Raw genomic sequence first — 25616 nt, 5'->3', positions numbered from 1 at the left:
CTCGAAGGAGTTTGTATGACTGTCACGAGGATGGTTATGCGCTTAGTAGAAGATTTGTTTTATGGTTGATTCTACATGAGCATATGAAGGATTTAGTTGAATTTCAGTGCGGGATTATGGCAGTAATAGAGTATGGGTATTGTGAATTATCGGATATTTTGTTCTATGGCTCTGAGCCAAGTGGGGGAGTCGGCTATCGATGATCAGATTGCATGGTTATATATTATATTGGTTTCGATCCGAGGCATATTTGAGGATCGATTGCAACTTGAAGAGGTCTGTCTTGAGGATGGCTTGAGCAAGGAAATTTATGGATGCATGATGTATTATAATTTTTGGACATATTGGAAACCTTGGAATGATTTGGGATACTAATGGTGGCGGATGTAATATGCTAAGAAAGGGAACCATTCAGTTGCTTAAAGATGTGGGTTACTTCTTTGGATGTTAGTGTGCTAAAGAAACCCAGGTTGTTTGGCTCGTTTGAGTGGTGCAATTGAGATTAGAGCAGAGTGGATGACTTTCGTGAAGGTTCTAATGGGTTCAAGATTCACATGTGGTATTTGTGAAATTTTCGAATTTGAATATGGCTAAGATATGAGATTTGCATCGGATGGTGCCGGGACTTGCGGTATTTTTGTATCACTATGAATTCTACATTTCAGCATTTGAGAGGTTAAAGAAACAACTTTAGATTCATACGAGGACTCTTCATAGTAGGTATCTCGGATGAGGTATTTTTAGTGTTTAAATGGGAATGCAGTGGCTTATGAGCTTTAGGATGATGTGGCTTCATGCTGAGATCTAGTATGGTGAGCTTTGGGTAATGATCGTGGTGTCATGGCAAGGAGAAGTGTCAACTTGAGGGTAATTTGGAAGGAACTCAGAGAAATATGACAGCTTGGCAGTAGATTGGATTAGTATGGTAATAGTATGATCGATTCTTTTGGTTCTTATGATGGGGTGAAGCTTTACCGGTGTTTTGTAGCAATACTCTTAGGGTTTGGCGACATGTGTAACTTGGTTGAGTTAGATAAATTCAGTTATGATGGCTTGGTTATGTGCAAATGGGTTTCGTAGAGTTCTCGATGATTTCTAGCACGGTTTGGGATGGACATTTTCTACATGCATGGGTAGTTTGTTGTGCATTGTGATTTTCTCCTGAATGGGATCAAGTGTAAGGTTTCTAGCTAATATGTATTATTCTTGCGACTCAGAATTGATAATGGGGTCCTCGTATTTTCATATGATGGCCTGATAGAGGTGGTGCATCGTGTGAGATTGAAATTTGCATGTGCAAGTATGTAGTTCAGTTTCAAAGGAAGATCATAAGTTCTAGATGGCATTGACAATTTCAGATATTTAGAATAATGATGGCACTATCTGATATCACCTGAGAAGACTGCGCATTTCAGAAGACGCCTTGTGTTTTGACTTACGAATGCTTCATTGGAATTGCGTTACTCGCATGGTTGATCAACTACTGATGTGCGAATTTTTCTATGTGGCACGAAATAATTATGGAAGTATTTCTCGTGGAATGATTATGTATAAAGGATGTGTCTGCCATTTGAGTGGTGGAGATGGGATCAAATCCAGTGATTATTTTGTATTCTTGTGGTTTGGAGACTGGGAGTCTCAGAGTTAGATTGTTTCTTGGTTGCGGACATCAAAGATATGGCCAAGTTATCCAGTTGATGGTATGTGTTGTGGATAGGTTCCAGTGGATCTTGGGAAAGGTTATCTACTCATTTCGGAAGGATCAGAATCGATTTGGAGGCCACTGGTAGGCCTAATAAGGATGTGTATTATACACCGGGTCATATTTGTTGACTCAGCACAACTATTGTTGAGGGGTGTGTCCTTCGGTTAGAGTTAAGCTTGTTCTTGTTCTGATATGATCTATGTGTTTCTCTTCTATGCTATATTGGATTGTGATATGTTGGTTATTTGCACACATAATGCGGTTCTGTTTCGGCCTTGTGGCGGAATTCGAGTAAGATGGTTCTTGGGGTTTTGAATGGTTGATTACGCCTTGGTTATGGTCATTCCTGTTTGTGGTATATTGTACTATCCGTTTCCCCATGGCTATGGTCATGCATTTTGTGTGTTTGTTGATTGATCTGTGTATGGTTGTTGATTTTGAACATTATGGCTCGAGGTATTTCATGGGGACCAGTGTTTGGATGGGGGCGCGCATCGCAGTGGAGTTATGATGGGTATGATCCTTTGTGTTGATTTCGTGTATGTCGGTTCTCCTTTGTGTGATGGGTTCATAGCATTGTGCTTGTGGTGGTATCTGTTGAGCTTGCGGAACGATTCTCTTATTTGAGTCATTTTCCATTTTTGGTTACATTTGAGTTATTTCTTGTGGATTCACGAATTGCACGATTCGTGGCTTGGGTTGTATTGGTGTATCATGTCAGTGGACAACTTGTATTTGATGAAATGAGTTCATTGGACCTAGAATGGATGTTATCGAGTTTAGTTACGATATGTTTGGAAGAATAATATCACTAATCAGCTTAGAATGTAGCTACGGTTCTTGTTGGACGAGCGAGCGGCATGACTTGTTGATCTGATGAGTAGTTATGAGTTTATGCATGTTTCTTTTATCATTGGCAGTGTACGAAGTGTTAGGACATGGTTTTATTTGATATAAGGTTTATTACCGGTATCAGATTTGTTTTTGAGCAGCTATTGTGGCCGGAAGTTATTGCTTTGAGTATTTAAGTTACGTGATATATCATATGGTTACATCTTGGATTATGGTTATGGACTGATACATCTAGTTCAGACTTATACGGTGTGTGTATGTGAGAGTCGAGTCTTGTATTGGATTTCGGATGTTAGGAATTAGGTTCCAAGGGTTATGGACTGAGGTTGAAGTAAAGATCTTCAGTTATGTTGTGTTGTCAGGCTTACATGGTTTGGGGTGACGTGGGATCACCCATAAGTATGTGCATGGTGAGTTTACACAGTGATTCGATGGCTTTGGAACGACTCTTGGCACATTCGAGGATGAACGTATATTTAAGTAGGGGAGAATGTAACGACCTAACCAGTCGTTTTGAGCATTAGTATTCCGTTCAGCTGCTTAAAGTCTTGAGTAGCTTCATATGATGTATTATGACTTGTGTGAATCATCGGTTTTGGTTTTTGAGGTGATTCGAAATTGATTTGGAAGAAGGATTCTCAATTAGGAAGCTTTGAGTTGGAACAATTAGCCAAGTTTGAATTTTTTGTATTTGACCTCAGATCAGAGTTTTGATGGTTTCTTTAGGCCGGAATAGTGATTTTGGACTAGGGTGTATGACCGGATTTGTATTTGGATATTTCTATAAGGTTTCGGCACTATTTGGCGAAAGTTAAAAATTTAAGGTTTGGAATGTTCATAAGTTTGACCGCGAGTTGAATTCGATGTTATCAGGTTCAGATTTTTGTTCCGGAAGTTGGAATGGAGTCGTTATGTTATTTGGGACTTGTGTGCAAAATTTGAGGCTATTTTCGAGTTTATTTGATATAGTTCGGCACGAGTTTTAGAAGTTGAAAGTTCGAAAGTTTATGAAGTTTGATTTGGGGTGTGATTTGTGGGTTCGCTATTGTTATATGTGATTTGAGATCTCGTGTAGGTTCGTTTTATATTTTGGGACTTGTTGGTATGTTCGGACGGGGTCCCGAGAGGCTCGGGTGAGTTTCAGAGGTGTTTCAGATCATTTTTGTCTCATGTTGCATTGCTGTAGAAGGTTTGGCACTGGTGTCGCGCACCTGCGGTGGGTTTTGCGCAGGTGCGGTGGTCGTAGAAGCGAGGTCATGGTCATGAGTTGGGTTGTATCTGCAGATGCAGTGTAGGGGACGCATATGAGAAGACGCAAATGCGATATCTTTGGCGTAGAAGCGGCATTGGCACAGATGCGGTGATTTTCCTCGCATCTGCGATGTCGCAGAAGGGGAGCATCTTTCGCATGAACGAGAGGTTATGCGTTAGTAATTTTGCGCAGAAGAAGATTTATTGTCGCAGAAGCGACATTGGCTGAGTTGGGACTTTTACGTAGAAGCGAAGTAGAGGCCGCAGAAGCGGGGCTGCAAAATCGGGTCTTCAGTTGCAAATGCAACTTCCCTATAGACCTGTTGACTTGGTAGCTGACATGGAAAAAATTGAGGGGGTCAGCTGCCACAGTGTAGATCTGTTAGGGTTAGGGGCAATTATGCAAACTTTGTTAACGACAAGGATAGATTTGGACGAAAAGTATAACGGTTGGCAGAAGTAAACAATATACCATAGTAGAGGGGCAATTTTGGACCTTTTCCCTTTTATCTATGATAGCACACTTTGCACATGCCTATACTTTAGCATGTTAATATACCAGTCCGGGAGCATGAAATATGATATTTATTCAACATACACATGTGTTCTTGTATATTTGCTTATGTGATATGATTTGGACTGGATGCATGTGACCACACCGAGCGGATTGTATTGTTATGCATGTGATCACGATAGGCGAATTATATTGTTATGTTTGTGACCACGCCAGACGGATTGTATTGTTATGTCTGTGACCACGCCGACGGATTGTATTGTTATACATGTGGCCATGTCGGGCAGATTGTATTGTTATGCATGTGACCACGCCAGGCGGATTGTGTTGTTATGCCTATGACCACACCGAACGGATTGTGATATAGCCTGCGACCATGACGGGCGGATTGTGATATAGCCTATGACCACGCCATGCAGATTTATTATATTGAGCATGTGACCACGCCAGGCGGATTTATTATATTGAGCATGTGACCACGCCGGACGGATTATGATATTGGTCCTGTGACCACGCCAGGCGGATTGTATTGTTATGCATGTGATCATGCCGGGAGGATTATATTGTTATGCATGTGACCACGACAGACGGGTTGTGTTGTTATATCATGACCACGCCAAGCGAATTATGATATTGAGCATATGACCACGTCGGGCTAGTAGTATGGTGAATTGGCCGTACTTGCATGTGGATACTGATTCATCCCCCTAGGATCACCCTCTCATGTTTCTCTCTTATTGGTATACACGCAGATTGTGAGAAACCGACAGGTTTCTGGTTGATGTGAGTTATTATAACAAAAAGCGACTTACTAGTGAAAATGTGATGGTATGGTTAACTCAAAATAATTATACAATACAATGAATTTATTGGAGGCAGATAACTATGTGGTAAAGGTGTCAACTATGCAGTTAGAACAAAACGAGCAAGAAGGAATTATGTGATATTTTCCTAAAGTTTAGAGAACCTCAACAAACCCTATGGCTGAGCAGGTATTCCTTTGAGAACAATAAGACAACCTCTCTAAAAGTAAGGTATGTAACCAAAAGAAACGAGTATCCTAGTTACGGAGAGAATGTAGCACCAACACTTCGGCTAGATCGAGAGGGTGATTTAAAGAGAGCAAACAGAATATCCTACTTAAATGATCAGGGATATGTTCATATACATGCCACTGAGATAGAAAATTGAGAATGGACACTAGTTATGAAACACACATTCTTACTATAATAGCTCTCAAGCTACGGTTCAAACGGCATCATTGTCGACTGCAATAGTGGTAACACCATGGGTTTCTTATCGAGGATTTACTCAAAAAGGAAAATGTATTATGCCCAAACTTAAGGAAAAGTAAAGGTCATTCTACAAAGAGTTTGGAAGGAGTTTAAAGTTTCAAAGAAATTCCTATACGAACAAGTGACACTTTTAGTAGATTAGGTCAAAAGTGCCTTGAAAGTGTTAAATAATAAAGAGAATTCGTGAGAATTTTCACTAAGGAAGTAATACAAGACTTGAATCTTACGAGCATTACAATAAGAAAAGAAAGTTAATAATGGCCTTAATCTCAAGATTGTTTTTCAGTTGACTTGATGTCTCGCATGTTAATGTTACAGGAATACATGTACATCATATGTGATTCCTTCGAAATAGTAGAATCCATAAAGAGAATAATTTGTAAGAAAATCCTTCGTTACAAACTTGAATAGATAAGTTACAATTTGTAACCTAAAGATGTAACTTGATTCAAGAAATCTTTCATTACGAATTGTTTTTTCACCTTCGCATACTATAATACAAGTGAGATTAACCCATTAAATTATATGTTCAATTAAATATCCACATATGAAATCGGGAACCAGTATTCAAATTTAAAATGTTCAATCAAAGGCATCATAGTTCAAATTCTAACAAAAACAAAGAACTATGTTTGTATATGGTTTTTGATTTTGAGCATTATGGCTCGAGGTATTTCATGTGGACCGGTGTTTGGATGGGGTCACGCATCGCGGCGGATTTACGATGGATATAATCCTTTGTGTTGATTTCGTGTATTTTGGTTCTCCTTTGTGTGATGGGTTCATAGCATTGTGCTTGTGGCGGTATCTGTTGAGCTTGCAGAACGGTTCTCTTATTTGGGTCATTTTCTATTTTTGGGTACATTTAAGTTGTTTCTTGTGGATTCACGAATTGCACGATTCTTGGCTTGGGTTGTATTGGTGTAGCATGTTAGTGGGCAACTTTTATTTGATGAAATGAGTTTATTAGACCTAGAATGGATGTTATCGGGTTTAGTTACTGTATGTTTGGAAGAATAATGTCACTAATCAGCTTAGAATGTGGCTACAGTTCTTGTCGAACGAGAGACCTCCATGACTTGTTGATCTGATGAGTGGTTATGAGTTTATGCATGCTTCTTTCATCATTGGCAGTGTATAAAGGATTAGGACATGATTTTATTTGATATGAGGTTTATTACCGGTACCAGATTTATTTTTGAGTAGCTATTGTGGCAGGAAGTTATTACTTTGAGTATTTGAGTTATGTGATATATCATGTGGTTACATCTTGGATTATGGTTATGGACTGATACATCTTGTTCAGACTTATACGGTGTATGTATGTGAGAGTCGGGTCTTGTATTGGATTTCGGATGTTGGGAATTGGGTTTCAAGTGTTATGGACTGAGGTTGAAGTAAAGATCTTCAATTATATTGTGTTGTCAGGCTTACATGGTTTGGGGTGATGTGGGATCACCCATGAGTATGTGCATGGTGAGTTTACACAGTGATTTGATGGCTTTGAAATGACTCTTGGCAGATTCGAGTACTAATGTATGTTTAAGTGGGAGAGAATGTCACGACCCAACCAGTTGTTTTGAGCATTTGTATTCCATTCAGCTGCTTGAAGTCTTGAGTAGCTTCATATGATGTATTATGACTAGTGTGAATCGTAGGTTTTGATTTTCAGGTGATCCGGAATTGATTTGGAAGAAGGATTCTCACCTAGAAAGTTTTGAGTTGAAAAAGTTGACCAAGTTTGACTTTTGTGTATTTGACCTTGGATCGGAGTTTTGATGGTTCCTTTAGGTCCGGATAGTGATTTTGGACTTGGGTGTATGCCCAGATTTGTATTTGGATATTTCTAGAAGGTTTCAGCACTATTTAGCGAAAGTTGAAAATTTAAAGGTTTGGAATGTTCATAAGTTTGACCGAGAGTTGGCTTTAATGTTATCGAGTTCAGATTGTTGTTCCGGAAGTTAGAATAGATTCGTTATATTATTTGGGACTTGTGTGCGAAGTTTGAGGTCATTCCGAGTTGATTTGATATGGTTCGGCACGAGTTTTGGAAGTTGAAAGTTCGAAAGTTCATGAAATTTGATTTGAGATGCGATTCGTGGTTTTGATGTTGTTATATGTAATTTGAGGCCTCGAGTAGGTCCGTTTTATGTTTTGGGACTTGTTAGTATGTTTGAACGGGGTCCCGGAGGCTCAGGTGTGTTTCAGACGTGTTTCAGATCATCTTTGTCTCATGTTGCATTGTTGTAGAAGGTCCGGTACTGGTGTCGCGCACCTACGATGGGTTTTGCGCTGGTGCAGTGGTCGTAGAAGCGAGGTCATGGTCGCACCTGCGATGAAGTCTGGAGTTGGGTTATATCCACAGATGCGGTATAGGGGACGCATCTGCAAAGGCGCAGATGCGGTATCTTTGGCGCAGGAGCGGGATTGGCATATATGCGGTGATTTTCCTCGCACTTGCGATGTCGCAGAAGCGGAGCATGTTCCGCAAGTGCGAGAGGTCAAGCGTTAGTAATTTTTCGCAGAAGCGGATTTGTTGTCGCATAAGCGACATTGGTTGAGTTGGGACTTTTGCGCAGAAGTGAAGTAGAGGCTCCAGAAGCGGGTCTTCAGTCGCAAATGCGACTTTCGTGGCAAACTTTTATATATTAGAAGGGTTGGTTCATTTTATCATATTTTGGGATTTAGAGCTCGGTTTTAGGTGATTTTGGAGAGGATTTTCACCACATGGATTGGGGTAAGTAATTTCTACTCGGCCTTGATTATATTTCATGATTCCATCTTCGATTTTGACATTTGATTGATGATTTTTAAGAGAGAAATTAGGGTGGTTTTGCATAAAATATCGTAAAGTGAATTATTGAGTTTTGAACATCGATTCAGAGTGAATGGGTTGTCAGAATTTGTGAGTTTTGTCGGGTTCCGAGGTGCGGGCCAGAGTTTGACTTTTTGGTTGACTTTGAGTTTTTGATTAAAGATTCGACCTTTATCGCTTGGGTTTGTTTCCGAAGGTATTATTTGATGTTTTGAGTCGCTTTTGGCTAGTTTCGGACCGTTCGGAGGTTGATTTGCGCGGATGGTGTTTCTAGAGTATTATGTGGCTTGCTGGGTATTTGTTTTGGCTTGCTTGAGGTAAGTATCTTATCTAAACTTGGTTGAGGCACTAGTTGCCTGACTTATTTGTGATATCTACGTGCTATGGGTGTGCATATGTGTGGGGATTGAGCCCCTGTGCGTGCACCGAGGTATTTATCCATGCTCGGGATAGTACTTAGGCTTTGATATGCCTTGAATTGACTATTAAGCTTTAAGCTGTGATGTTTCTTATACTTGCAATCTTGTTGTGAACTATTTGATCTATGTTTGAGGATTGAATAGATACTAATTCCCTGAATGAACTTGATAATTGCTAGTTCTATGATGAAATTGTCGATTTTAGCTATGATAGAACACTTTGTACATGCCTACACTTTAGCATGTTATTATACCAGTCCAGGAGCATGAAATCTGATATTTATCCACCATACACATGTGTTCTTATATATTTGCTTATGTGATATGATTTGGACTGGATGCCTGTGACCACACCGAGCGGAGTGTATTGTTATTCCTGTGATCACGCCGGGCAAATTATATTGTTATGCATGTGACCACGCCAGACAGATTGTATTGTTAAGTCTGTGACCACACCGGCGGATTGTATTGTTATACATGTGACCATGCCGGGCGGATTGTATTGTTATGTATGTGACCATGCCGGGCGAATTGTATTGTTATGCCTATGACCACGCCGGACAGATTGTGATATAGCCTGCGGCTATGCCGGGTGGATTGTGATATAGCTTGCAACCATGCCGGGCGGATTGTGATATAGCTTGTGATCACGTCGGGCGGATTTGTTATATTGAGCATGTGACCATGCCGGGCGGATTATGATATTGAGCATGTGACCACGCGAGACGGATTATATTGTTAAGCATGTGATTATGCTAGGAGGATTGTATTGTTATGCATGTGATCATGCCGAGAGGATTGTATGCTATGCCTGTGACCACGACGGATGGATTGTTTTGTTATATCGTGACCACGCCAGGCGAAGTATGATATTGAGTCTGTGACCACGTCGGGCTGGTAGTATGGTGAATTGCCCGTGTTTGCATGTGGATATGGATTCATCCCCCTAGGATCACCCTCTCATGTTTCTCTCTTGTTGGTGTACATGCAGATTGTGAGAAACTGACGGGCTTCTGGTTGATGTGAGTTATTATAACAAAAAGCGACTTACTAGTGAAAATGTGATGGTATGGTTAACTCAAAATAATTATACAATACAATGAATTTATTGGAGGCAGATAACGATGTGGTAAAGGTGTCAACTATGCAGTTAGAACAAAACGAGCAAGAAGGAATTATGTGATATTTTCCTAAAGTTTAGAGAACCTCAACAAAACCTATGGCTGAGCAGGTATTCCTTTGAGAACAATAAAACAACCTCTCTAAAAGTAAGTTATGTAACCAAAAGAAACGAGTATCCTAGTTACAGAGAGAATGTAGCACCAACACTTCGGCTAGATCGAGAGGGTGATTTAAAGAGAGTAAACAGAATATCCTACTTAAATGATCAGGGATATGTTCATGTACATGCCACTGAGATAGAAAATTGAGAATGGACACTAGTTATGAAACACACATTCTTACTATAATAGCTCTCAAGCTACGGTTCAAACGGCATCATTGTCGACTGCAATAGTGGTAACACCATGGGTTTCTTATCGAGGATTTACTCAAAAAGGAAAATGTATTATGCCCAAACTTAAGGAAAAGTAAAGGTCATTCTACAAAGAGTTTGGAAGGAGCTTAAGGTTTCAAAGAAATTCCTATACGAACAAGTGACACTTTTAGTAGATTTGGTCAACAGTGCCTTGAAAGTGTTAAATAATGAAGAGAATTCATGAGAATTTTCGCTTAGGAAGTAATGCAAGCCTTGAATGATCCTACGAGCATTACAAGAAGAAAAGAAGGTTAAGAATGACCTTAATCTCAAGATTGTTTTTCAATTGACTTGATGTCTCGTGGGTTAATGTTACAAGAATATATGTACAACATATGTGATTCCTTCGAAATAGAAGAATCCATAAAGAGAATAATTTGTAAGAAAATCCATCATTACAAACTTGAATAGATAAGTTACAAGTTGTAACCTAAAGATGTAACTTGATTCAAGATATCCTTTATTACGAATTATTTTTTCACTTTCGCATACTATAATACAAGTGAGATTAACCCATTAAACTATATGTTCAATTAAATATCCTCATATGAAATCGGGAACCATTATTCAAATTTAAAATGTTCAATCAAAGGCATCATAGTTTAAATTCTAACAAAAACAAAGAATTATGTGATTTCTTTTATCTGCCTAAATTTTGATGAATAGAATTATCCGGTAAGATAGTTGCATTATGGGTAAAAGTAAAACTAGAAAGGAGAGGAAATAAATTTTGGAGCTGATGGAGAGTTGGTAGGTACGTAATCGGAGCTCTTTTATTACTAGCAGCCGTAGCAAAAACTTGTTTGACGGAGCTATAGAATGTTCTCATGCCTCAAGGCGATAAGCCAATAACTCTAGCCTCTAGGGGGAATTAACACTGAATATTTAATCTATTTCTAAATTCTAAGTCACTGAGGAAAGGAAATTTTGCTTTCCTTTCATTTGTTATTCGATTTTTTCTGATTGAAATAATTATGAAGAATAAGAATCATAATATATGATGGATTCCAATCAAATGCCCAACTTAATCTATCCAAACATTTTGTAATTCGCTAACTTTGAAATACTGGGGCTAATTAAAAGTTAAAACTCCCCATGAATATAAGCTTGTAGCGATTAGCTCTGCCATAGTTTCAAATATTACAAGTATATATGTCTATTTTCACATCAATATCTTTCACCTGAACTAGAGTTCTTCTATTTTGCAACGATCCAAACAAGAATTACAAGAAGAAGAAAAAAGAGGTTGTGCTACTGACAGAAAATGAAATAATAGTTTTCCGAGTTCGTAATCTAATTATCTATGAACTAGAGTCATATATATAAACATAAATAAACCTGATTGTTTTTATATTTGAACTTAAATTAAGTAAACGAATATATGCGACTTACGAAATTCAGAAGGAGGTGGATTTATAGTTGAGCAGTCTTCAAAGAAGATATGATAACTAATCTTAATAATTAGTTATAAGATGGTAAATTGTTCATCTTTCCTGTGTATTTTGTACTTAATTTTCTATCTTTAGATTTGTTACAAAATGTGAAACCTGGAGGTAACTTCATTATACTGCCCGTGAATATATTAAATCCTATTTAGAGACGACCTAATTACTCTTGAGATTTAGATACATAACACTTGTTTGTTATAAAATATCACGCATCTTAATTTTCAGGTTATTAGTTCTACGTACTTACTATGGGCTATTATTATCTTTAAAATGTGGCTATCTTTTAAATAAGTTGATAGTGTAAAAGGGTTATTATCTTTAAAATAAGTTGATTGTGTAAAAAGCTTTTGTACTGTCAGCATCAATCAATTGTCAAAAAAATGGTTTAGCGTGTTTTTGAGTTTTATTTTCTAGCCGTTGCTTAGATAAGGGAAGGATGTAAGTATGTGTGAGCTAAAAAAGAAAGGTCTTAAGATTTGGCCAAAAATTTGGCAGATCTAGTCATTTGGACAAACATTAAAGAAAGGTTAAGCTAGAAAATGGGCTCCCAACTAATCAGAAAAAATAATGAATTCCTTGTTAAATTAAATTAAATATGGTCCTGAGATATCTTGAAATACGACCAAAGATTTTTCCATTACAAACAAACATAAAACGTCAGACTCATGACTCATGAGGATGACTTTTTAGGCCAAAAGGTAGTGTGAATGATGCATTGATACGCCTCTTCCTCTACTATAGAGTATTGCCTAACCCTAACCTCTTAAATCTTAGCAAAAAAAAAACTACTCCCTCCCTTTACTTAACCTTATCGATCTCTTATATCAACAACTCTCCAACCCAAGATTTTTCAACTGATTTGTTAATTTGCTGTTGAAATATCATGCTTATAATTTGAAGAGCAGTATATATGTACATAGTAGTATTTGTTTTGGTGAAGGTACAAAGTGATGGAATCGTTGAGGGCATATTTGAAGAGTCCAATGGGTCCAAAAACAACTCACTTTTGGGGTCCTATGGCCAACTGGGGATTTGTCATCTCCGTATGCTTCTCAACTTCAATTCTATCATCTTAATTTTTCAGTTGTTTTAGATATCTCTCAAATATTAATGATTTTCTAATTAGGGAATAATGGATGCAAATAAGCCCCCCGATGCAATATCTGGCAACATGACTGCAGGTGAGTTAGACAGCCCCTTTTGCTTTATTTTTGTAAAAAAATACTATCGCAAATTATCAACTAATATTGCATTTGCATTTACACCTTAAGAGCCCTTTTTGCTTAATATAATGATTGAAATTCATAATAGAATTTGATGATTTTTTTCTGCTACACTAACGAAAATAGCCTTAAAGTTATTTACATACAACGGATCCACGTTAATGATGAATTCGATCGAATTTTTTAAGTTCGGTTACTGATTAATCAGTTTGTATGTTTTGAATTTTCGAGTTTGAGATTATAAGTGGAGTTTTTTTTTTTTTTTTACAGAAATGATTACCCAAATGAAGTACTCATGTTAAATTGCCCGAAAAGTTCCTCATTCTTACTGCAATCATCCAAATATAGTATTCAAGTGATGAATTTATTATCAAGAAAATGCAATAAAGACATTAATACAGCCGATAAGGAGTAGCAATAGTAAAATCATGTCCAAATAGAAAGTATTCTGACAGTAACTTAGTAATTAATATTGAATATATGAGATTATATCTAATGAGTAGGGTATTAAACTTATTACTATTTTCATATGGATAATGGACAAAATATAAATTATAAAAAAATTGGATTTTCGGATATTCAAAAATCCGAAGTACCAAATCCAATATCCAATCCGAAGTTCAAAATTTTTAAAAATTAAAACCAAAATCCAATCCGATCCGAAAATCCAAACTAAAAATCCAAAAAACTCAAATTTCTGTTTGGATTTCGGTTTTGCCCAAACTATGCCCACCCCTAGCTATTGATTACTTTTAATTGAGATTTATCTTTATTTTAAACCACTATAAAATTTTATTACCATAAATAATTTATGTGGGTGTAAGATTTAAGTTATACAAAAAGATTTGCTTAAATATTATTACCCCAAACAAATTATTGCTTAATCATTAGTTTTATTCCAATCAAATTATTTATTTTTTGTCTCCCATTTTTTTTAGCTCGGAATGTTTTTTTTTTCTGGTAATCAATTTTCACATAAAGAATATATATATATATATATATATATATATATATATTTCTGCTTCTTTTTGCCCTAAAACTTATGGCATTAAATTGTTATTAGCATCCATTTTCCCTCTTTGCTTTGAATCTTGATGGTAAGAACTAAATAGGTTTAAGACAAATATTATTCAATCGTTGTAACTAATAAAACACTAAAAAAATTTACATTACTTGGGTTGGGTATACGAACAAAGTCCCACATTAGTTGCTGAAAATGTTGAGAGCCTAAATATAAGGTGTAGGGATCTCTTAAAGATATAAGGTCTTTTAGGAAAAATCGTATGGGCTTATCCTAAAGCGGCCAATATCACACGATGTTAAGAATACAATTGGACCGGTTTAGCCCAACAACTGGTATCTGAGTTCAGGTTCAGAGGGACGAGTATGGCGATGACAAAATGATGATGCAGGGGCTCAGTTTGCTTAACTTAGAAACGTACACACAAAAAGAAGCTAGTTGCAACCTTCGGTGGCCATAAATACTCTAATGATATAGGAGGCACACAATGAATCTCGAAAATTGACTTGTGAATCGTGGTAATGGGCCACGTGGAACTGGTTTGAGAGAGAGACCCGCGATTGCGTGGTAGTGGGCCATGTGAAACTTAGTTCGAGAGGGAGATTATTGGGTGTGCGGACAAAATTTCACATTGATAGATAAAAAGATTGGGAGTTTACATATAATGTATAGGGAGCTCTTAAGGGTGTGGGGTCTTTTGGGAAAGCCGCCGAGGGCTTATCCCAAAGCGGATTATATCATATCATGTTAAATATATCATTGGACCGTTTTAGCCCAACAACTCGACATGATGACAAGAATTAATTTTACCTTGGGTTGATGGCGCACCATGGTGTTAAAATCCCGAATCTGCCTAATGACAAAGAATACAAATTAAAAATATTTTTACGAGGAGAAAGAAGAACGATGCAAATAGAGGAAAGAGGAAGTTAAAGGTTTTGTTTGGGAATGGTAATTCTAGATACGAAAGATATTAGGGGTAAAATAGAAAATGGTCAAATCAAAAGTGTTTGTAAGATAAATAGCTGATTTTGACTTATACGCACTTTTGGTGATTATCAAACCCATAAGATAAAAATGTTTATAAGCTGGTTTGACCATTATAAATTTATCCACGCCCTCTAAATCCTAAATTTACCTCTAACTTTTCTGCAACTCGTGCTTTTGATTCTACATGAATGATTACCTCAACTTAAAAAAATTTACATTTCTATATTTTGAAATTTTGACCTAGCTTTAATTTTGTCAATTTGGCTGCAGTGTTATGTGTGTTCTCAATGTTGTGTATGAGATTTGCATGGATGGTGAGGCCTCGCAATCATATGCTGCTAGCTTGCCATGCTGCAAATGAGTCTGTGCAACTCTACCAACTTTCCCGTTGGCTAAGGCATCAATGGTATGTTCCAGTTCCACCACTGCATAGGTTGAATATTACATCCTGTCTAACCACAATATACTGATAGCTTAAAAAGTATTGAAGGAAACTGCATATAACAAGAGTGGAATTAATAATCTAAAAATAAGGCAAGTCAATTTTTAGAACATGTTAAATTGCAATGACTGCGTAAAAGTTCATTTACTTCCAGTAGATATATTAAATCCTATTACATCATCACGTGAAAAGAAATGTTTAGGACTGCTGGAAAATTATTTCACGCCCCTTTTGTTTTTCAAAAATGAAAATAATTTTTATTTGGTTAAGAAAACATGTTTGGTGTTTAGACAATCAAAAATGATACTTTCTTTTCAAAGAGGAAACAGAAAGTGCGACACACAGCCTTTGACTCTTGAAATCATTTTCTTCTCTTTCACTTTGCATCACTTGGAACTTAAAAAGAAAAAGAGAGTTTTAGCCCTTGAATTTTTTCTCTTCTATTTTATTTTCTATTTCTGTAGCGAAAATCTGATGATTTTTCATGTTGTGGTTATTTGTAGGAACCTACAGCAGAAGGAAGCCGTAGCAGCTACTGACTAACTTAGTACTACTTCTTCTCCAAAAAAAGAAACTGTGTAATTTCCACTTTCCACAAGTTTAGTTATTTACTGAGGAAAATGTAAGCATAAAAAGAACCTTAAACCTTTAGGGTTGGAAAATAATACATATATTAGCTTTGATATTATTAATCCCTTGTTTGGTAGTGTTTTCAACTTATTAGTTATAACCATATTCAGAGCAAACCATAGCATTAGCAATACCATAATTTTTAATATATGAATAAGCATGTATAAAAATAGAATTGCCTTTCCAAATCCTTTTCAATGTGGAACGTATTTTTATAAACAAACAATTTAAAAAATAAATAAATTATGCAATACATATTATTTTTAATACACTAAACCATACAGTTGATAAGAAATAATCCCAGTATTACTAATTCCAGCACTACTAATATACCTTATTCAGTACTACTATTCTTATACACCCTACCACGGGACATCATTATTTAAAACATTCTCAGCTATTTAAACAGATTGTTTATTGCACATTACAGGGTTGAGAAAACCAAACTTCAAATGAAGGTCCTGTATGCTAGTTTCAATTAGCCAAAAATAAATCAAACAAAGTCTGTTTCTGAATTGCACGTTAGACAGTGCAATGACAGGAAGAGAGTTTACTGTTAATAATTCAACGTCTCAATCTTATTAATGTGGCATGCCTACATGCGTTAAATATCCAAACATGTCCAGAAGCCCAGCAATTATCTGGCAATCACCCCGAAAAGGTGGTGGCTCCTACTTTGTATCTTTTATTCTCCTTGCAAAATAAAGGCCTCCTAATCTGGGTACAACACACTAGTAGGCAACAAAAAGCCTACTAGTCTATCAATGTGCAGAAAGAAATAAACTCACCAACATTCAGGTGACTCAGCCATCTAGAGATGTTGTCAGTAAATCAAAACTTCAGAGTTCCAGTTTTCAGATCTTCAAGACGAAAGAAAGAAAAGAAGAGATCTTCAAGACGAAAGAAAGAAAAGAAGAGAGGTTAAAGCATCCTTCCGTCATGAGAGGGCTTTCTTCACTTCATTTGTGACCGTCTGAGGTGATTTCTCTGCAGGAAGGTTCACTACCATATTCTTTTTCGCATAGTAGTCAATTACCTGCACATCAAAACCAAAATATTTTGTTTACAACTCTGCGCAAAGGCAATCAGAAGACGGGAGCCCACTTTTGAACATCAAAAATGGAACCTTACTTAAAATTGGATTGCCAAAACAAGCTAATAAATTTATGAAACAACTACGTAACTACAAATAATCTAAGTTTTGATGTGAAAAGTCTAGCCTAAATTGCAGCATGAAAAATCACTCTTGACAATCTAAACATCAATGTGATTAAGTTTGCCAAACAGATTGTAAATTAAGTCCAATGCCAAATGCAATTGTTAGTCTGGCAGATGCTTTCCCAAACAAGATCTTAGTCAGTCCCGTCATGAACAATTCAAATAAGCTTGAGATCAACTCTCAACCAAAGCAACTTAGAGCTAAAAAGAAGTATACCGGTTCAGTTTGCCTATGGAAGGATTCCAGCCTTGACTTAAGAACAGCAGCGGTGTCATCTTTGCGTTGTATCAAAGGCTCTCCAGTGACCTTCATGAAGACAAACCAATTGACTTAGCCTCAGGCCTAAGAGAAATACCCCTAATAGACAGTTGTGAAGCTAAATATTTACATTAGAAATTAAAGTTGCATGACAGACAATTAAAACTATTAATTAGTAAAAGAGCCTAAATTGTTTATAGTGTAGATATCATGCCATGAACAATTTTAAGGGAGGGGATTGTATTATCATTACAAGAAAAAAGAGAATTCATGGTATAAGCTTACATCATCTATCCCAGGAACTTTAGGAGGTGCAAACTTTGTATGGTAGCTCCTGCCACTAGCTGGGTGGATCCAACGACAGGTAATTCTCTCCTCCAAAATAGCATCATCAATTGCAAAATTAAGAACTTTATCAACTTTGGTCCCCCGATTTTGAAGCATCTCATCAAGCTGTATGAATATAGAAAGGCATGAATCTGGAGATCTCATAGGAACAATACTAACACAATAATCATAAAGCCAATAAAAGTATATATTTTCAGGTGCCTAAGGAGGTAGGAGACCTTTTCTGCTTGCACCACAGTCCTTGGAAATCCATCAAGAATGAATCCTTTTTGACACGAAGGTTTCTTCAATGCTTCATCTATTATCCCAACAACCAAGTCATCAGAAACAAGTTCTCCCTGAAATGACAAGAGCAAAACAATTTCACAATGACAACGACAACCATTGTGGTGTCCTGAATATTTTATGATTGAAGTAGGAAGAGAATTACAATTAATTAACCAAAAGAAACCAGTTTGACCTTATCCATGGCCTCCTTCGCCTTAATGCCCAGAGGCGTTTTGGCAGCGACAGCAGCTCTCAGCATATCACCCGTGGCTAAATGACATAAGCAGTACTCATCCTTGATAACTGGAGATTGTGTACCTTTCCCAGATCCAGGTGGGCCTGCAGAATACATCTATTTAGAAAACTCAACAACTACAATATTACAGAGAAAAGCTACTTAAGTGTTTTAATGTTTCAAGAATATAGCAAACTAGCAGAGAACCATTGCACATTTACAAAGCAATCCATATAAGCATGCCAATGCAACAACTACAATATTGAAAAGAAAGCAACTCTGCCTTTTGTCTCAAAGGACAAAACTAAGCAACTCCGTTTTTACGTCTCAAAGGCCAAAGCTATAGTAAACTAAGCTGAATTAACTTTAAGTCCATGGATGAAATCATTTCTCCAGGAATCCTAAAGCCAAATGGAGAAACACAATTGCTATGAATTAAAAAAGTGTCAATTAGAAGGAAAAATAAAAGGAGAGAACACATCAAAAAGTTTTGATAGAGAAATTAGCTCCACACCTAAATTCATTTTATCAAAAATCCTCAAGCGGGCAAGATTCCTAAACTAGGCAAGGTGTAACCCATCTGGAGAGTACTTAAGTTAGTCCAGTTATAGATCACCATACTTGATGATAGAAAAGGAATACAAACTCCTGCAATAGAAAACTTGCAATTTTCAAATTTAGAAATATTAATCACTTAGACATCTACCCCCTTTTGAGCTTTAAGAAATTATCTTAGAGAACAAAAATATGGTCAAGAGTCCGAAGCAACATGAGAGGTGACATATTTGTCACTGCTCCTGTTGAAGCACGTGGCATCAATTGAAAAGCTCTTGCCTCCACTTTAAAAAGAAGTTCATCCCAACACAGTTTTGGGTCGCACGTGAGTGGGTTAGCATCTCCACACTTTCAAAGAGCTTTCAGCGAAGGAAAATGATTATGGCAAATAAAACAGTTTTTCTTATTGACAAATTGCAATCCAAAGAGTTTATAATGAGCTTTAAGAGAGAATAGTACTGCTACTTCCTGCTAGTAATAGCAAAAGTCAAACTAGTCAAAAAGCAAATACTTTCAAGGGCTTTCATCAACAAAGAGTAGTGTCAATGCAAAGACGTAAATAAAGTTACAATTTTTGGCTCTAGGATGGCAAGAAGTACTGCGGTGGATGGTGACTCATTGCAATGCGAAAATTGTCAATGCTCATATTCTCAGAATGGCTATAGCCGGTAGTGTGTATCATCTTTGGAAAGAAAGAAACATGAGACTTTTCCAGGGAAAGAGTAGGAGCACTAAGCTTATTATCAAAACTATTATCCAGGAGATCTTCTATGGGGGACATTCAATACCTAAGTTAGAGTTGAAGTTGCAAACCCTGAACTTTTATCCTCTTTAGTGTGTTGGCCAGGGCCTGAAGCTTAGACGTGACTGGGTTGTGTTCTACTCAAACTATGTGCTGCAGTTCTGCAGTTCTTTTTCGTTGTAATACTTCCAGTTGGTTAATAAAATTTGTTCTATATACAAAAAAAAAGATACAATTTAACATTATATCAAACTGAAAATTAGTTGAGTCAGCCAAAGACCCTTTAGTTTAAAAAGGATAACATAAGTTAGGGAAAGAAATATGTTTGAGCAAGCAAACAGAGCATATATATAAATTTCATCTCAATCAAATGAGATAGAGATATCAAAATTCTTTATTTTCAATCTTCCCAATCTACAGCATCACAACAAAATATGTGCCACTTTCAATTGTCGAGATCCTCAAGTAATATTTTATCACCTCCTCGAAGCCAATTTCATGCAATACAGGGAAAGGATGGAGCATGTCTTCTAATTCAAGCCTTCTAGCATCAAAATAAGGCAAATCTTACCATCTTCTTACTCAGTTCTTCTTTTGCATGATTGATGATACTCTTTGGCACCTTTGAGCATAATATTATTTTTCCTGACATTTTTTTTTTCTTTTTTGATAAGAGGTAACGACCAGGGGCGGAGCCACTATATAAGTTACGGGATCGGCCGAACCTAGTAACTTTAGTCCAAAACCTGTATTTGTCCTAAGGAATTCATTAAATATGTATAAATTATTCATTTAGAACCCAGTAACTTAAATTGACTAAAATCCAAAACCCGTAAACTTTAAATCTTGGCTCCGCCCCTTATTCTGGCTAGTGTCTTTATCTTTCCTAACCATCTCAACCACATATCTGTAAACAATCCCCAAAAATTTTCATCATCGGTCCATGTACTTGTTTTCAAAAACGAATAAAATAATTCTTTTGCAGATGCACAATGAGCAACTTCTTCTACCTTATGATTCAGGAATTCTTCTTTCTATCTCACCAAGTAATCATTTTTAGCCTTCACTTCCTCACTCAAAATTGATCCAATATCCCTATAGCTAGCCAGAGATCTTCTTCAGATTCTTTTTACGTATTTTTAAAAATGAGGAAGGCTTTGAGACCCTCACACTCTCAATGCAGTCCACAGTTCCAAATTTCATGGACTCATTTTCAAACCCAACCGAGAAACCAGCTCAGTATTAACTAACCCCATTTTCCATGTGAATCTGTTGATTCAATTAGATTAGGACTATCTCAGGACTCTTCGTATTAAGAGTTCAGATCTCGAGAGATCAGCTTAACATACATACCTATGAAAATCTTAGACATTAGCATTAACAATCAAACTCTTTTAATGAATTAAGTAATTTTGAAATAATGCTTATTTTTTTCTACAGTGCGGTGTTTTTGACAAAATTTCCAGGGTCTCCCTACCAAAAATCTAAAAGCAAAACAAAAAGTGGAAGACCCCTTGCTACTTGTAAAAGCACATAAATCATCGATTTCCCAGAAATTTCATCTCCTTTCCAGTATGTAGAAGCACCCCCCCCCCCCCCCCCCCAAAAAAAAACGAACCTACACAAAGAAAATCTTAAAACAAAATGCAAAAAGAATAAACTAGAAGTACAACAACAACGACGCCTCACCAAGTAGTTGCGTGCATTAAAATCCTTTAAACCCGTTTCTGTACATTCGGGCCCGTTTCTTTTTTCAGAGATCCTCCAGAAAAAGAAAATTAACAAATTTGGATGCAGGAAAATGGCTAAAGTCTGGATCTGACAGGGAAACGTATGAAATACTGAAAAGAAACAATTTTGAGTCGAAACAAATGCAGAGATTAAAAAAAAACAGAGGAGAGATGAATATAGTAATAAAGGGAGGTAAGTATTAATTACCGATGAGAATAAGACGTTTGTCGGGCTTAGAGGAGCACCGCATACGGCGGAGGATCTCCGTCGTGATGCTCTCCGATGGAACATCCTCCAAGTTCACTGAATTCGACATAATTCTACTTCCAAAGAGAGATGCTGCCTACTCTCTCAGTGTTGGGTTTCGGACCTTCCAACAATCGAAACTCGACTGGTAGGATTTAATAGTAAGAGGTTTTGTGGGTTTTTTTTTTAATCAATAAATGTCTAAAAAACCCCTAAACTTTATTTATTAAAAATAAACAATTCAATAGTCTTCGGCACAAAGTTGCCCTTACCTCCACATCTATCTATATACAATTGGAGAAGCAAAAATACTATATTATGACAAGTAGCATAACCACAAAAAATTAAGTGACAATGTTAAGACAAAATAAACTACCTTTCTAACTAATTTATTTTTTAAAATTTTAAATTTTGACTTAATTGGTTACACTACTTGAATTAATAAATATAGATATCTTATAATTATCTATAAAAACGAAAAATAAAAAAATACTAATTCATAAATAATATATATGAGAAGTAAATAATATAATAATTATAATATAATAATAATAATAATACCACATACATATATATATATATATATATATATATATATATATAGAGAGAGAGAGAGAGAGAGAGAGAGAGAGAATTAAATAATAATAATATAATAATAATAACATAATAATAATAGAAATAATCTATCTTCTTTTATCTATATAGAATAGGAGAAGCAAAAACACTATATTAAGATAAGTGGCATAACCACAAAAAGCCAAGTGGCAATGTTAAGACAAAATAAACTACCTTTCTATCTATTTTTTTTTTAATTTTAAATTTTGAGTTAATTGGTTACACTACTTGAATTAATAAATATAGATATCTTATAATTATCTATAAAAATGAAAAATAAAAAAATACCAATTTATATATAATATATATGAGTAGTAAATAATAATAATAATACCAATTCATATATATATATATATATATATATATATATATATATATATATATATATATATAATCAAGTGACTTTAAATATAATAATAATAATATAATAATATAATTATAATAATAACATAATAATAATAATAGTAATAATAATAAATATTAATAATAATAATATAATAGTAATAATAACATAATAATAATATAATAGTAATAAAAATAATAATAATAATAATAATAAATAAATAAATATAATAGTAATTATAATATAATAATAATAATAATAATAATATTAGTTACTATTTTTTAATTTGAATTTAAATATAGAAGAAAAGTCTAATTTGAATTTAAAATAATTACAAGCAACATAGTTAAAAATAAAAAAATTGAAAATAAGATACAAGAAAAGTCTAATTGCTTATTCCATATAATGTAGAAAACGTATTCTAAAAATATTGATACATTTACACAAATAATAAAAGAACATATATTTTGGACGATGTAAAATATGTATATATCAAAATTTTATTTTGAAAACAAAATAGAAGAAGGTCTAATCTTATTCCATATAATGTAGGAAGTAAATAATCAAAATATTGATACATTTTTTAGAAAATAATAAAATTCATATATTTTGGACGATGTAAGAAATACCAATTCATATATATATATATATATATATATAAAGAGAATTAAATAATAATAATAATAATAATAATAATAAATAATAATAATAATATAATAGTAATAATAATATATTAATATTAATAATAATAATAATAATAATAATATTAATAATAATAATAATAATAATAATAATAGAATAGGAGAAGCAAAAATACTATATTAAGACAAGTGGCATAACCACAAAAAGCCAAGTGGCAATGTTAAGACAAAATAAACTACCTTTCTAACTATTATTTTTTTTTAATTTTAAATTTTGAGTTAATTGGTTACACTACTTGAATTAATAAATATAGATATCTTATAATTATCTATAAAAACGAAAAATAAAAAATATACCAATTCATATATAATATATATGAGTAGTAAATAATAATAATAATAATAATAATAATAATAATACCAATTCATATATATATATATATATATATATATATATATATATATATATCAAGAGAATTAAACAATAATAATAATAATATAATTATAATAATAACATAATAATAATAATAGTAATAATAATAAATATTATTAATAATAATATAATAGTAATAATAACATAATAATAATAATATAATAGTAATAATAATAATAATAATAAATATAATAGTAATAATAATAATAATATAATAATAATAATAATAATAATATAATAATAATAATAATAATATTATTATAATAATAATAATAATAATAATAATATTAGATACTATTTTTTAATTTGAATTTAAATATAGAAGAAAAGTCTAATTTAAATTTGAAATAATTACAAGCAACATAGTTAAAAATAAAAAAATAAAAAAATTTGAAAATAAGATACAAGAAAAGTCTAATTGCTTATTCCATATAATGTAGAAAACGTATTCTAAAAATATTGATACATTTACACAAATAATAAAAAAATATTTATTTTGGACGATGTAAAATATGTAAATATCAAAACTTTATTTTGAAAACAAAATAGAAGAAGGTCTAATCTTATTCCATATAATGTAGAAAGTAAATAATCAAAATATTGATACATTTTTTGCAAAATAATAAAATTCATATATTTTGGACGAAGTAAGAAATCTATGTTATATTTTATATATATATATATATATATATATATATATAATAAAAGGAAAGACAAGGATATTATATTAAGCCGAGTGACAGCATAATAAAAAGTCACTTAGTAATTTTAGGACCAAAAAAATATTATTCATAAGATTAAGCCAAGTGTCAAGATATATATAAAGAGAATAATAATAGTAATAATAATAATAAATAATAATAATAATATAATAGTAATAATAATATAATAATAATAATAATAATAATAATAATAATAGAATAGGAGAAGCAAAAACACTATATTAAGACAAGTGGCATAACCACAAAAAGCCAAGTGGCAATGTTAAGACAAAATAAACTACCTTTCTAACTATTTTTTTTTTTTTTTAAATTTTGAGTTAATTGGTTACACTACTTGAATTAATAAATATAGATATCTTATAATTATCTATAAAAACGAAAAATAAAAGAAATACCAATTTATATATAATATATATGAGTAGTAAATAATAATAATAATAATATAATAATAATAACAATTCATATATATATATATATATATATATATATATATATATAGAATTAAACAATAATAATAATATAATAATAATAATAACATATTAATAATAGTAATAATAATTAATAATAATAATAATAATATAATTGTAATAATAACATAATAATAATAATATAATAGTAATAATAATAATAATAATAATAAATATAATAATAATAATAATAATAATAATAATAATAATAATAATAATAATAATAATAATAAATACGGGTGTGGAATCATTAAGAATCATTGGGGTCAAAATCCATTTCGGACGCAGAAGGAATATCCTTATTATTATATATATATATAATAATTTGAGCGTCTGTCGACGAAAGGGCAAACCTTGCTTAACCCTTGCTAATCCTACATGGTAAAAAATTATAGAGACTGATGCGTCTAATATTGGTTATGGAGGGATATTAAAACAGATAAATCCCAATGATAAACATGAATATCTGATTAGATTTTATTCTGGTAAATGGTCTGAAGCCCAGAAAAAATACGCTACTGTGGCACATGAAATGTTAACCATAGTAAAATGTGTTTTAAAATTTCAGGACGACTTAGTGTTCCTAGATTAGTCATTAATTATAAGCCCTTGAATAAATATTTGAAATGGGTTAGGTATCCTATTCCTAATA

At 33.9% G+C, this 25616-nt stretch overlaps 2 protein-coding genes across 3 annotated transcripts; one reads left to right on the top strand and one right to left on the bottom strand.

Annotated features, from left to right (window-relative positions):
• Positions 1–12454: 12454 nt before the first annotated feature.
• On the top strand, positions 12455–16204 carry LOC104099521 (mitochondrial pyruvate carrier 1-like). The gene is made up of 4 exons (XM_009606531.4): positions 12455–12879; positions 12963–13017; positions 15341–15476; positions 16016–16204. The coding sequence occupies exons 1-4, from the start codon at positions 12787–12789 to the stop codon at positions 16053–16055; spliced, it is 324 nt and encodes a 107-aa protein (XP_009604826.1). The 5' UTR covers positions 12455–12786; the 3' UTR covers positions 16056–16204.
• A 487-nt stretch (positions 16205–16691) lies between these two features.
• On the bottom strand, positions 16692–21996 carry LOC104099519 (adenylate kinase 4-like). Of its 2 annotated transcripts, XM_070187790.1 has the most exons (7): positions 21705–21889; positions 18428–18573; positions 18186–18305; positions 17905–18072; positions 17578–17667; positions 17062–17178; positions 16837–17031 (listed from the first exon to the last, which is right to left on the bottom strand). In XM_070187790.1, the coding sequence occupies exons 1-6, from the start codon at positions 21811–21813 to the stop codon at positions 17080–17082; spliced, it is 732 nt and encodes a 243-aa protein (XP_070043891.1). In that variant the 5' UTR covers positions 21814–21889; the 3' UTR covers positions 16837–17031; positions 17062–17079. The 2 variants fall into 2 exon arrangements, with proteins under 2 accessions (XP_009604824.1, XP_070043891.1); XM_009606529.4 differs by having other exon boundaries at positions 16692–17178; positions 21705–21996.
• Between the last annotated feature and the right edge of the window lie 3620 nt (positions 21997–25616).

The sequence above is a fragment of the Nicotiana tomentosiformis genome, chromosome 10, assembly GCF_000390325.3.
Source record: "Nicotiana tomentosiformis chromosome 10, ASM39032v3, whole genome shotgun sequence".
Taxonomy (NCBI): Eukaryota; Viridiplantae; Streptophyta; class Magnoliopsida; order Solanales; family Solanaceae; genus Nicotiana; species Nicotiana tomentosiformis.
Note: the sequence above shows the minus strand (reverse complement) of the source record. Positions and strands in the feature narration are given on the sequence as shown.

What these genes read in the sequence shown, in the direction of transcription:
- LOC104099521 (XM_009606531.4), top strand. Translation starts at nt 12,787, where the DNA reads ATGGAATCGTTGAGGGCATATTTGAAGAGTCCAATGGGTCCAAAAACA. An exon ending in ATCTGGCAACATGACTGCAG is followed by an intron (nt 13,018 to 15,340) that starts GTGAGTTAGACA and finishes ATTTGGCTGCAG; the next exon opens with TGTTATGTGTGTTCTCAATG. An exon ending in CGTTGGCTAAGGCATCAATG is followed by an intron (nt 15,477 to 16,015) that starts GTATGTTCCAGT and finishes GGTTATTTGTAG; the next exon opens with GAACCTACAGCAGAAGGAAG.
- LOC104099519 (XM_009606529.4), bottom strand. Translation starts at nt 21,813, where the DNA reads ATGTCGAATTCAGTGAACTTGGAGGATGTTCCATCGGAGAGCATCACG. An exon ending in CGAAGGAGGCCATGGATAAG is followed by an intron (nt 18,306 to 18,427) that starts GTCAAACTGGTT and finishes TTGTCATTTCAG; the next exon opens with GGAGAACTTGTTTCTGATGA. An exon ending in CTGTGGTGCAAGCAGAAAAG is followed by an intron (nt 18,073 to 18,185) that starts GTCTCCTACCTC and finishes ATATTCATACAG; the next exon opens with CTTGATGAGATGCTTCAAAA.